The sequence below is a fragment of the Sinocyclocheilus anshuiensis genome, unplaced genomic scaffold, assembly GCF_001515605.1.
Source record: "Sinocyclocheilus anshuiensis isolate Anshui unplaced genomic scaffold, SAMN03320099.WGS_v1.1 scaffold29, whole genome shotgun sequence".
Taxonomy (NCBI): Eukaryota; Metazoa; Chordata; class Actinopteri; order Cypriniformes; family Cyprinidae; genus Sinocyclocheilus; species Sinocyclocheilus anshuiensis.
The window spans coordinates 879,624-893,433 of record NW_015539835.1 but is presented as its reverse complement, the minus strand read 5'-3'; the positions used below and the strand labels follow the sequence as shown (position 1 = coordinate 893,433).

The 13,810-nt window shown below is 37.5% G+C and overlaps 2 protein-coding genes across 3 annotated transcripts in view; one reads left to right on the top strand and one right to left on the bottom strand.

Moving 5' to 3' along the window:
- The window catches only part of traf2b (Tnf receptor-associated factor 2b), a 30,322-nt gene extending 28,522 nt beyond the window's left edge, over positions 1-1,800 (top strand). The window contains exon 11 of one of the 2 annotated variants that reach the window (XM_016480606.1): positions 1,512-1,800. In XM_016480606.1, the coding sequence (XP_016336092.1) occupies positions 1,512-1,730 (219 nt within the window). In that variant the 3' untranslated portion in view covers positions 1,731-1,800. The remainder of the gene's footprint in view (positions 1-1,511) is intronic. The other variant, XM_016480607.1, reaches the window with a different exon arrangement.
- Positions 1,801-2,944: 1,144 nt separating this feature from the next.
- fbxw5 (F-box and WD repeat domain containing 5) overlaps positions 2,945-13,810 on the bottom strand; it is a 13,525-nt gene continuing 2,659 nt past the window's right edge. Inside the window, exons 2-10 of the mRNA XM_016480605.1 lie at positions 12,315-12,510; positions 11,860-12,017; positions 10,566-10,749; positions 10,331-10,479; positions 9,606-9,941; positions 7,940-8,123; positions 7,681-7,828; positions 6,465-6,677; positions 2,945-4,877 (exon numbers count right to left, since the gene is read on the bottom strand). Coding sequence (XP_016336091.1) covers positions 4,607-4,877; positions 6,465-6,677; positions 7,681-7,828; positions 7,940-8,123; positions 9,606-9,941; positions 10,331-10,479; positions 10,566-10,749; positions 11,860-12,017; positions 12,315-12,501 — 1,830 coding nt within the window. The 5' untranslated portion in view covers positions 12,502-12,510 and the 3' untranslated portion in view covers positions 2,945-4,606. The remainder of the gene's footprint in view (positions 4,878-6,464; positions 6,678-7,680; positions 7,829-7,939; positions 8,124-9,605; positions 9,942-10,330; positions 10,480-10,565; positions 10,750-11,859; positions 12,018-12,314; positions 12,511-13,810) is intronic.

Below are 13,810 nucleotides of genomic sequence, written 5' to 3'. Positions count from 1 at the left end.
TATCATAAATTCCTGCAGCTACTTCAGAGTTGCTGTAGACCTCTTGGTAACCTCTCTGACCAGTTTACTCCGGCTCTTTCATCCAGTTTGGAGCAACGTCCTGATCCAGGGAGGGTCTGTGTTTTACCAAATACTTTCTTAACTTCTTAATAAGAGACTTCACTGTGCCTCTCGGCATTGATAAAGCCTTTGACATTTTTTGTATCCATCTCCTGACTTGTGCCTGTCCACAACTTTATCCTGGAGATCTTTTGACAGTACTTTGCCACTCATAGTTGATTGTTTGCTTCAGTTGCACTACCAAGGACTGAAATGCTCCAGGAAAGCTCTTTTCATGCTGAGTTAATCAAAATGACCACAGCTGATCACAGTTGAAAGTCAAATGGCTTTGTGTGCCATTGAGAAGGTGATTAGCTACACCTGATTGAGTTTACAAGTCGCTTTTAGGAGGAGGTGATCCTTTTTCCAACTCATTGGCTGTATCCGAAAACTCTAAAATGCTGCCTTCGGAGGCAGCATTCCAAGGCAGGAAGGCATCAAGGCACATCCGAATCCAAATTCTGCTTTACTTCCTGTCTCCAGTGGTACCTTCTTCTGATTGAATTTTGAAGGCAGCATAGATGTATCCTTCGCTGCCTTTGATATCCCACAATCCTGTGCGTTCAATTCCGTGACGGTTGAGCTAAAAAATAAAGATGGCATCTGGAAGTTGCGTTTGGTGGCCAGTTTGTGTGTAAATTTATATTTCTGACTAACTTTTGATGATATTTCTAGCGAGAAATCAGTATTATAGTAATTAAATATTCGTTTAGTTATCACAAAAACTCGTTGTAGATCATTAAACCGTTACGCTGCCTCAGAAGCCTGGCCGGAATCAGTTTTATGAGGTGCCTTCATGCAGAAACCCTGCCTGCAAAGTCATTGCCTCATATGGCAGCGAGGCAGCAAGTCAGCTGCCTAAGTTTTTCGGATACAGCCATTGATTCTGGTTTTTTATTTTTTATTTTTTCCTGACATGTTGGTGTTATATATTTCACTTGGATGTTATAAGTTGCACTGAGTAAATACAGCTGGATAAAACAAACATTTCTTCCTTTCAGGCTGCAAAGCAACAAAATGATTATTTTCTATACCCACTGTACAGCATGTTATATGCATATGTGTGCGGGACAGTAGAAGGGGAACACGGTCACTGCCCATCAATCAAAGCACACGATAGACAGGGGACAGTGGTAGGAGGAGAACAGCTGATAAACCGAGTGGAAGATTCTCCTCTTTATTTGCAGTTCAGCTGCGTGTGACAAACACTGCCAGTGTGAAAGCACAATGGGCGCATGCTGCTCCCACTCTGCATACAAACAGCTCCTGTGCTGCCTCTGCTCTGCTTGTGCATCCAGTGTGAAACGGACGTTACACTGTTCTGTCATCTAATGTCCAGTATAACTTTCAGAACATGAGCTTGGCATTACATGGATTGCAATTCCTGTCACTTTCCTGTTCTTTCCTTCCAGGTGACATTGATGTTGTTGGACCAGAACAACAGAGAGCACATCATTGATGCCTTCAGGCCTGACGTGAGCTCCACATCCTTCCAGAGACCCATCAGTGAAATGAACATAGCCAGTGGTTGTCCTCTCTTCTGCCCTCTCGCCAAGCTGGCAGGCAAAAGCTCGTATCTGAGAGATGACACCATATTTATTAAAGCCATAGTCGACCTCACTGGCTTATAAAGCATTGGATTTATTAATAATGATAATTGATATTATTATTATTATGATTATTATTATTATTATTATATCTCAGCTGCGGAAGCCAAACAATTTTAATATAATATAATATAAATAATAATATAAATGATGATAACATTATATTTAGATATTGATTTATTTTGAGAAATAATAGTAAAATTATGTGCTTGTATGGAGTGGCAGTGCTCAAACAACTTCCATAACAATTGCACTATTTTGATATACAGTGGTGTTGGAGTCCCAAAGCTTTAGAAATGGCTTTATAACCTTTTCCAGACTGATAGATCTCAATTACTTTCTTTCTCATTTGTTTCTGAATTTCTTTGGATCTCGGCATGATGTCTAGCTTTTGAGGATCTTTTGGTCTACTTCACTTTGTCAGGCAGGTCCTATTTAAGAGATTTCTTGATTGCGAACAGGTGTGGCAGTAATCAGGCCTGGGTGTGGCTAGAGAAATTGAACTCAGGTGTGATAAACCACAGTTTTAACAGGGGGGCAAACACTTCTTCACACAGGGCCATGTAGTTTTGGATTTTGTTTTCCCTTAATAATAAAAACCTTCATTTAAAAACTGCATGTTGTGTTTACTTGTGTTATCTTTGACTAATATTTAAATTTGTTTGATGATCTGAAACATTAAAGTGTGACAAACATGCAAAAAAATAAGAAATCAGGAAGGGGGCCAACACTTTTTCACACCACTGTAACTCAATATTTAAAACAATATATATTCATTATAATACATATTTATATATTACATATGTATAATACACATTATATTTTAACTATACCTACTTTTAATAATGTATGTAATACAGAAATATTACATATAAGACATGTTCTGTGACCCGAAGCTTTGGTTATTTTATGCATATACTGTACTTTTAGCAGGAATTTTCATGCTGTTAAATATGGGAAAAACTCATGTAACTCTTTTTATGAAATTGTGTGTAGTACCTTTTACCTTTTACTATTTAGCTGTCATTTATTGATTTATATCTTAGCTATCATTTATATATTCAATCAAGCAGTTAAAGTCATTTTTAGTTTTTGTATAGATATTAAAATACTAATTTTATTAGCATCAGTACTAGAGTGCTATAATACAATGTATGACAATCGCTTTTCTTTTTTTTTTGTCTAAGCAGAGTGTCGGGTTCATGATCCAATAATTCTTATATATATATATATATATATATATAATTTAATGATTTTTCTGAAATGCAAAATTGTTGTATGCTAACCATATCCATTTGTAATACCAAAAAAACAGTTTATGATCTTTTCTCTAAAGAGGTATGTATATTTTATCCAGTCCTAATCTTTATGAAAAATACAAACATGGGATATAAAAACAAGAAATTCACATTGCGTCTGGTAAAAGAAAAATAGTTTAATGGGTCAAAACAAATTGTACACATCCCACAATACAAAATCTACTGAGCATGTGGGAAAATCAGATGCAAACAAATGTCACACAGGGAATCAGGTCCATTAAAAACAAAACCATTGATGTACTCGCAACTACAGAGATGAATGCTGCACGCCATGATCCAAACGCCAACTAAATTATTATTAGGAGATCAGATTGAAATCGCCTGATGAAGATAAATAAAATCTCAAGGAACCAAAAGGAAATCAACAAAATGTCATACGCATGATTAACATTACAGCTGAGCTTTACATATATAGATCATATATGTTAGGCATGGGGGAGCATTTTAGAGTCACTTTTTCATAACAAATGAGCACCTTTGCTGAATATTTAATGCTGGTAAATAATGTAAGCTTATGACACAGAAAGTTGCCCTGATGCTGCATAGTATCTCAATGAAGCTCACCTACTGTAAATAAACATAATGGAAAATGAAATGGTCGTTGTTTGACCTTTTTTCTTCAGCTTTTTGGTAGTCTTATTAATCACACCTGCACAAATTCTCATGAAATATGTTATACTTGATGTAAATATAAAATAAATATTCCACCATAACAGAGGTGCAGCACTGGTGCAAGTTAAAACCAAATGATTGTATAAAGCGAACAACTAAAAGTTCAACATGAAGGCTTGGAGTCTTTGGATTTTTTTTACATTTTCAATATAGTATGATTGTTAAAACCTGTATGACACAAACCATATGCACAAAGGATACAATTGATTTCAATAATAAAGGCATAGATGGGGAAGCTCAGGAGTAAACATCTGCATTGTCGTTCTGTAATGACGTTAAATTGCTCCTCTACATGAAACTGGAAGAGAGATAAAACACCAGTGACATAATTGTGCTGTAAATTTGTAGCAGAATTGTAATTTTTCTCTTTTAGTATTTCAATACTCTGACCATGTCCTTGTTATGATCATCAGGTTGCTTGTATAACATCTACTAAAAACAGAAGAAAAAAAAATACAGAAATTACAAACGTGCAGACATGCAAAAGTGGTGCTCCATTCTTTATGACAGGGTTAAACGGACTCACAAACTGCACACGTGACGCACATATATGTGAATGTGACCTTAATATCTCTTCGAATTCTTGGTTCTTTGCTCTTGAATTCACATATACTGTTGATGCCTGTCTTCCACGTTTTCATGTGTATCATTGATCTTTCAGAAATATAGCATTCCAAAGACACCTTTTTTTGTTGTTGTTTCTTTATGCAAAGATCGCTTTTCATCTCCCAGTGAGTGATCTGTTGGTCACAGTACATCCTGCAAAAAGGCCACTAAGGAATACATGTATCCTTGTTCTTGTAGGAACCACGTGGAATCCTCAGTTTCTTGACCTCACACGTTTCGCTCTGCTCATGGAGTGTCTTTCTGTGTTGCTTCCCTCATGTGTTGCCCCCGCCAGCGTCTAGGTCAGGGCTTACCATTCAGATTAGCACTTCTGTGGCCAAACAAGGAGGAGAGCAGTTTGTGAGCCCGAGGGGGGTGTTGGAGTGCCTCAGCGAGTCGCACCATACGTGGCGAGCGCCACACTTTAATGGTGGAGTCATCGCTGGCGGACAGCAGCAGCTCCTGGTCTGCTGGGCTGAAGGCCACAGAGTTGACCACGTCATCGTGTTTCAGGCGAGCCAGGCAGATGTTGTAGTGCCGGTCCCAGATGTAACCGTGCTTGTCCTCAGCCCCGCTACACAGACAATTACATGAATTAGACAATTAACACTTCTAGTGCAGTTATTGACTCAATCCTTTTGATCTTTTGTTCGTCAAACATTTATTGATGGTTCAGATGACTTTTGTATTTTACATTAATGTTTTCGTTAATCATTGTTAAGGTTTAGTAGTAGAAGACTGGCTTTGAATTTCAGCAACTCCTCCAGACTCTAAATCTAAGCAGAAGTCATGCAGTGTATTCAAGCCTTAAATAGTTTTTAAAAAGATTGTGCTACTTACATGAAGTAAATTAGAATGCTTTTGAGAATGATTTACACCAAAAATTCTCCTCTTGGAAATTATTGCAAAAAGAAAAAGGGGGAAAATAGAAATACTACTCTTTAAAGCCATTTCAAAGCCAATGAAATGATTTTAGCAAATGGCTGCAATATAACAAAGAGTTAAAAATTTAAGGGGGTCTGAATACTTTCCGTACCCACTGTATATATATATATATATATTAAATATCATCAAAAGGTCTGAAAAAGATCAGATATATCACCTAGCTGTAGTACTGTGTTGTCCTGAGTTTATAAGATCTTGCTCATATTCTGGTGCAGACTTTCAGCTTGTCTAGTCATTTCTATTGGCTTCAATAACATTATGGAGCCATATTTTACATATGTGACCCTGGACCACAAAACCAGTCATAAGGGTCGATTTCTCGAAATAAATAAACAAGCTGAATAAATAAGCTTTCCATTGGATGTATAGTTTGTTAGGATAGTACAATATTTGGACGAGGTACAACTATTTGAAAATCTGGAATCTGAGGGTGCAAAAAAATCTAAATATTGAGAAAATTGGACGCCTTTAAAATTGTCCAAATGAAGTTCTTAGCAATGCATATTACCAATCAAAAATTAAGTTTTAATATATTTACAGTAGGAAATTTACTAAATATCTTCATGGAACATGATCTTTACTTAATATCCTTAATGATTTTTGGCTTAAAAGAAAAATCTATAATTTTGACCCATACAATGTATTTTTGGCTATTGCTACAAATATACCCCAGGGACTTAAGACTGGTTTTGTGGTCCAGGGTCACATATGGTCATGTGATTTTCTCTGACTGGTACCTATCACTATTGATATGACTGATGACTTGAATTAAGAAAGGTTTTCAAAGCCTCAAAAAAGAAAAAGAAAAAACCACTGAAATTCCCCTTTACTTTCTATATGCATTCATCATTTACAAGTTTACAATGATCTTAAACGCTTAATTAGTCATGCAAACATTCCTGTTATTAAACGTTCAAATGCTTTGATGAATTGAATCCACTCAACGCTATTCCCACAACATAAAAAAGCCTGCTTTTCAAAAATATTTTCCTGATGCTACACACATGCCGTTTGCCTGACGGTATAAAATTCAAGACCAGTGTCGTTTCAGCCAGTGAAAGAATTGACTTAAGAAGAAAGAAGAAATTACTTAGTACATCTTTATTCTGGTAAATAGCATGTACTGTACTCCAAATGGCAGAACTGGTTAACAGGCCAAAAACATCTGTTCACTACTGCGAATAAAATGTGCACAGCTGGCTGGGCTGTAAATTACCTGGCGACAAAGTCTCGGCTGACATCAAGGAAGATAAAGAAGCACTCATCGTTGGGTGTGAAGGCCCGGTGGGCTCGAAGGCTGCGGCGCTCTTCTCTAAGACTCTTCAGATCAATCACATGCAGGTCGATCTCCTCTGCGATGGGCGGAGGGGACATGGGGTCAGAGATCACACAGCCTGCTGGCCACGCTCGACTGTTCACATACAAGTACCTGTGATCAGACAAACACTGCATGACGGTCACCATTTTCATTGATAATGCTTTAATTTCAGCAGGGGTTCAGGAGTTGTTGTACATGGTTTTCCATGGCCATTTAGGGATTTTATTTAAAATATTGTAGAGATTGATTAAGTCACCTTTATTTTTATACAATTAAGTGGAAATGAATAGACTGAAATGATTTCACTTTATAAATATCTTTAAAGGTGCTGTATGTATTTATTTTTTTTTACTGTACTTAAAGGGATAGTTCACCCAAAAATGAAAATTCTGTCATCATTTACTCACCCTCATGTCGTTCCAAACCTGTATGAGTTGCTTTCTTATGTTGAACACAAAAGAAGATATTTTGAAGATTGCTGGTAATCAAACAGTTGGTGGTTGCCATTGACTTCCATAGTAGGAAAAAAAAATACCATGGAAGTCAATGGCAACCACCAACTGTTTGATTACCAGCAATCTTCAAAATATCTTCTTTTGTGTTCAACATAAGAAAGCAACTCATACAGGTTGGGAACGACATGAGGGTGAGTAAATGATGACAGAATTTTCATTTTTGGGTGAACTATCCCTTTAAGCATAAAAATACCATAACATGTTTTCAGATATTTAGGAAACATGATTGAGTTTGAGGAGGAGAAGTGGGAGAAATAACACTTTCCAATATTTTGAATTTGGACTGCAGTACCCATCCATTTCAACTGCTAGCTGTCAATATTACATACTGCACCTTTAATAAGATAAAAAGATGAAGCTTTCCAAGCCTGCTTGCGCCCCCTGGAGGAAGACTGCGTGACTTCTTACCCCACAGAAACACAATAGCAACATCTTGGTAATCCCTCACAACGCCATAGATTATATTGCACACAAATTCCACAGAGTAATTCTCTTTTTACAATTTGAAAGACTGTATGAACTTGCTGAGCAAACTGCATTAGTCCAAAGTGAGTTAAAGGCTCATGTATGCTAGTCATCTACTGTTGCACAACACACACCTATGATCAGGTGACAGACCCATGCCAATGATGTGGCCGTGTATGTCGATCACATGATCCAGTGAGTCAAAGAATTCATCTGTACTGCGCTCCTCTCCCAACACAGGACCGCACGTCGTCATTTGATCAGGCATTATTCGCTTGATGCCTGAAACAGACACAAACACATGAATTAATTTACCATCCCGTCATGTATGGAATTAGCAGATTAAGTAATCATTCGTACAGTGTCCCATCAGAGACATAAGCGCATGCTCACCTATTTGGTGAGGCGAGTAGGTAAGGCTGCCGGTGGTGAAGAGGAGGTAGGTCTTGTCCTCTCCTTCTCCGGGAGCTGTTGGAGAGACCAGGTTTGGATCAGGAGCTTTGGTGCATCTGCTGCCCATCAACCTGGCCACCTTAGTCTCCAACTCTCGATCACGCGTGGCTACGCTGTGATGACCCTAATGCCAGCAAATACAGAAACTGCACATATAACCGACAACATACAATAACAGCTGAAGAGATGTTTTTAAAGCATGGCTTAATGAAAGTCAAGTTTTATCTGTTGCTATAATATTAATTGCTCTATATTTCAAAGCTGCATTTGCGCCAGTTGTTTCAGAAGTTGATCAAGTTATTACATTTTAATTTAAAATTATAAACAATTTTGGTCACACTTTAGTTTGGGGACCAATTCTTACTGTTGACTATGACGTTTGCCTCAAACTCCTAATTTTGTTATAAGTACTAATAAACAGCCAATATGCATGCTAATAAGCCACTAGTTAATACTGAGAACTGGTCCCAATTTTTCTTTGGAATAACATGCACAGATGAAACTTTCAGGGAACACTTAAAGGCACAATATGTAAGATTTTGTATTAAAATATCCAAAAACCACTAGAACAGTGTTATATATTTTGCTGACTTGTGTACTTACATTATCCCAAATGTTTCGAAGAATGTTTAAATCCAGAGAAATAAGCAATTTTAGCTAGTGACACGGACCGTGTCCAAAGTGTCAATGTGTCGCCTGCCAATGATGTCATAACCCCTCGATTTCCCGTTTTGTTTTGTAGAAAACATGGAAACACCAAAGACGCTTTAATATGTTGTGCGTTTTATTAGACCGGTGACGACCGTACAGAGTAGCATAATAACAGAACTTTCAAATGTATCGAGTATGATAAAACAGCTGCTTTTTTCCCCTACATACGCACGACCAGAAGGAGTGGAAGCGGTCGACTGTGGCATAATAAAAGCTCCGCCGCTTTCGAACCGTGTGTCACGCTCGTTCAGCGGCGTGTCGACGGCTTTCAGCCTCACCCTGCTTCATTCTACTACGTTAATAAATCATTAGCTCATCCATGAACATGATTTCTGCCCGAGTCCATCGGATTGCTTCGGCTGTGGGGATGAAGACGACAACACAGCGTCATCAAACTACGCCTTTGTCTATTTTGAATACGCGCCCTCTAGCGGCAAAAATTACATATTGTGCCTTTAAGTAAATAATGTCAATTCAGATTTCATGGTTATAAATGCTTAAAATAAAAATGTCACATTTATATTCAAATTTTGATCTATAAAATAAAAATTGTAAAGATCTTTTTTAAAAAATGGAACACTTATATTTGATGAATATATACAGTCATCTTTTGATGCAAATCCAAAAATACTACGCACACATAATACTTGATTTTATCTTGCCCTATACATCCAATCCAATGCTTTTGTTGCAGAAGAACGTTTTCAAAAATGCATAAAAAATGAAGGAAACCATTTCCCATTTCTCCAGAAGATCAATGTATTCTGTATCTTTGTAAGTATGGGAAAACTGTCTTCACTACTAAAAACGAAAACACAATAGAATTCATAATGATATAAAAAAGATCTTAAGTGGCTTAAAATGTTGTAGGTGCAGCGATCTCTATGGCTCTTACGTGTATAACATGCTGAATCCCGGATGGGTTAAATAAGGGCAGATGTGCCGACACTCTTTTTTCTCCTCGTTTCTCATCCTCTTCATCCTCATCATGTTCATCGTCCTCCTCTTCACTGTCTGTGTTTCCCAGATCAAAAAAGAGAGGCTGGTGCTGCTGTGTCCGCTGGGCTTGAGCTAGAGCTTGTGCCTGTGACTGAGCTTCATAGTCCAGAAGGAGGTCAGGAGAGTCGTGTCGACGGCAGTGGGCCACCATCACTGTGCGGATAGTACTGGCATTGATGTTCTGGATCTTAAAGAGACGCTTCACCACATTCACATTTTCTGACTCGATGTCCTAAACATGGAGAGGGGTAACACTGAGTGAGTAGTTAGGACAAAAATATCTAATACCTAATAGCGGCATACATCCATAACCATTAGATGTTTAGCTAGAAATATTTTGTGTGTGTGTGTGTTATTGGCATAACTTAATATGGCTACCGTTTCTTATAATTAACCACAATGAAAATAAGTGGAAGATTACAATGGGTCTCATCAAACATTTTTTGCGAGTAAGACACAATGGAAAACACTGTTTTATCACTGGGTAAAAAATATTGTTCAATTATAAATAAAAAAATTATTTCATGGCCAGTAGAAAACATTTTTTCAATTCATCAGCTACAGTTAATTTTGGACTCAGCACATCACTTTAAAACCCTAGAGAAGTGAACACATCTGGACCTGGAAGGCTTTGTTGAGCCAGAGCACAGAGCAGGAGGTCATGTTGCCAATCCAGTGCAGGTTACCAGAGATGAGGTGAGTCTCATTCAGCCAGCAGCCGAAAACATCATATGGCTTATTTCTCACACGGGACAGCAGAGTGTAGTTCTCTACAGATCCAAAACAACAACATCAGTCAGAAATCTATTTACAGTGGGTGTGTGCAATATGTAAAGTATGTAACAGCTGTCTCTACCCAAACTGATGACTGCAATCTCTCCAGAGGAGGAGTGATGTGGGCCCAGGTAGACCCCTGACACCAGCAGCAGGGTGTCGTCAGCATTAAACTGTGAGAACTGAGTGTAGCCCCAGTTAAACTGCCGCATGCTGGAGCTGTGAACCAAAGAGATGGTGCCATCTGATCGCTCCGTGTCCCAAAGCTGTAAAAGCACATTAAGTTAATTTTTATTATTCGGTGAATAATAAAGCAGTAACAAAATCATTTTTATTTTTAATTTATCATCAAAATTTTTGTTTAAATGTTGTACATACATATGGAGAATTGTAGTTTTAGTAAAGCGAATAAAAAAAAAAATCTTGGAGACAAATGAGACAATTTTTTTTTTTTTTTTTTTTAGAAATGCAATCTGTATCATGTTTGTTTCATCTTTGTAAAAACCACTCATCTAACAAACATTTGCATTTAATAACACTGAAAATGTCAAGTAGAATATATTTCGTTACACCCTGAAACGTGAATGTTCACATCAAAACCATTATTTTCTAAATGTTTTTATTTAAAAAATACATTTTTCAAAGTAAATAGAATTTTCAATAAATATCATAACTTATGAATTATCATAACTAAAATGTCACTACTTTTATCTGTTCTTTTTGACACACAGTCATGACAGTCTACATATGTTAACATCTGATGATATCATATTAACATCTTGTTTGTTTGTTTTTTGGACAAAGAAACTGATTTATTGGACAAAGGTTTGTCAAATATTAACCTTTTTTTTATCTAATAAATACCAAATACAAGCAGAGCGCTATAAGGTTGTGTTTAAAATAATTGTATTTATTTTTTCTTCCGTAAAATATCAGAAGTCATTGTATGTATGAATTGCATTTTTTGGCAATATATCTGAACCAAAAAATGTAGCATCCTGTCACTGACTTGTCATACTTGCTGTTATTTGCTTTGAAAATTTATTAAATGCATATTGCTGTCCTCATTTGTGCTAGGAACATTTAATTAATCAATTAATTAATATGATGTCATATTAGGTTGAATAATTATTAAAGAATAAATACATTTTGTGGAACCGCATCAGTGTTATGCAATACTCTGTCATGCCAACTACCCAGATGTTCTTTTTTTGCATATAACCATAGAGATTGTATGTTATGGCTGGCATATGCAAATAATTTCTTTCATTCGGACATATGTCTGCTAGATTATAAATCATAAATACTGTGTAAACATTTGAAATTTGAAGAAAAAAAAATGTAATCTTTATTAAGTGAGCAGTAAGCAGTCTTACCTTAACAGTACAGTCTTTGGAGCAGGAAGAGAAGCGATGTCCACGGTGAGAGAAGGCCAAATGCAGGACCTGATCATGATGTTCCTTCAGAGTCTGAACCTCCACACAGGGAATGCAGTCATACAGCCGCTTGAACTCCCGGTACCACGACACAGCCGCTGCACACATGCAGGAAATGCATTGTTACTCTCAAAAGACACAGGGAGTGCTGCCACAGTGTGGCATTCATACATGACAAAGAGGGTAAAAAAAATGTAGGCAGTGTCACGTCTTTTACTACTTAGTGGATTAGTCGTAAAAGGCCTCATGTATAGACTATATTCCATTTTGTTTTTGCAAAATAAACACTAAATTACTTTTGGCCACAGATGTGAAGGTGTGTGCTTATATATTTTACACATTAATTAATTGCTTATGATGCAGTTTAAATAAAAGTTCAGCTCCAGTTGCAATACCAGGGTGGCGAGGCACAGAGCGCGGGATGCAGTAGTAGTTGTAGAAGAGCTCCTTCCAGAGGAACTCATCCCGTGACACCGCAAACCACTGACGACAGGTGAACCCAGCGCTCAGTACTGCCTTATGAGGGAGATGCAAGAAGATTTCCAGCACCAGGCTGTCCGGTAAGCCAGGGCCACTTGCCATCCTGACATCCTGAAAAAACATAACATTAACAATGACTTTCAACCGATTACATCAACAAAGGCTATTTTGCACTACTTAAAGGGATAGTCCACCCAAAAATGAAAATTTGATGTTTATCTGCTTAGCCCCAGGGCATCCAAGATGTAGGCGACTTTGTTTCTTCAGTAGAACACAAACTGTCCTGAGCGCCTTCTTCTTCTTCTTCTTCTTCTTCTTCTTCTTCTTCTTCTTCAGCCGGCGCGTGAGGTGTCTTCTTCTTCTTGCTTTACGGCGGATTGCAGACTTATAAGTGGGTTTAATTTGGTTTTGTTTGTGTATGTTTTATGACTCTCAAAGCCGTGATTCCCATTCACTTCCATTATAGGACTGACAGACTGCAACCGTTTGAGTTAAAAATCTCCGTTTGTGTTCTACTGAAGAAACAAAGTCACCTACATCTTGGATGCCCTGGGGGTAAGCAGATAAACATAACATTTTCATTTTTGGGGGCAACTATCCCTTTAACATTCATTTATTAACTTGTAAAAGAACGTTTCTCCGGGACCTTTTCTCTGATGATAACTGTGCTGTTGCTCACAGAAACCTGGCAAACACCAATTAAGCACTGTGAACTTAATTTACTCTCTCTCCTGGTTTTTAATTTTTTTTTTTAAGATTTTGGTCTGTGAATTGTACTTTGTTATGGATGTTTGTTATTTGTCAATTTTTTTTCTAACATTTGTAATGCAACCTTGGGTTTTGGGCACTATAAAAAAATATAAACTACAGCAACAATGCACTAACACGCCCCCACATGTCTATGTCACAATGTGGGACGATTTGCATAACGCCGCCCAAATGTTCACGCAAAGATGAAGGCGTAACTTTTATTCTCGCTGTTGCCATGTTGTGGAGCCGCTGTGTGTTTAAATATTCAGATGTGTGCTGCGCATTTTATGGAGGATGGATGAGGACTGTTTCCTGAACCAGTAGCCTAATGTTTCTGTGGCACAAAAGCTGTTTCTATAAAGTTGGGCAGTTCCAAATTTGCAAGGACAGTCTGGTGCTTCTGACTCACAGAGTGTAAGTACGTTTTTTATATTTAAATAATTTGCCAATGATGATTCAAACATGAGTTTTGAGCAGTGTAGAGTAGGCTTGTTGTTTGTTGTTTCTCTGATTACAAATGCAGACATGGTTTTATGTTTACGCGGCGTGATACGCAGCGCGATACGCATCGCAACGCGTAAAAAGACAGTATAAGTCATTATAATCAGTAATTATGTCCCCACTGGATGCAACAAATGCCTCGTTTGTAATGGGTTTTATT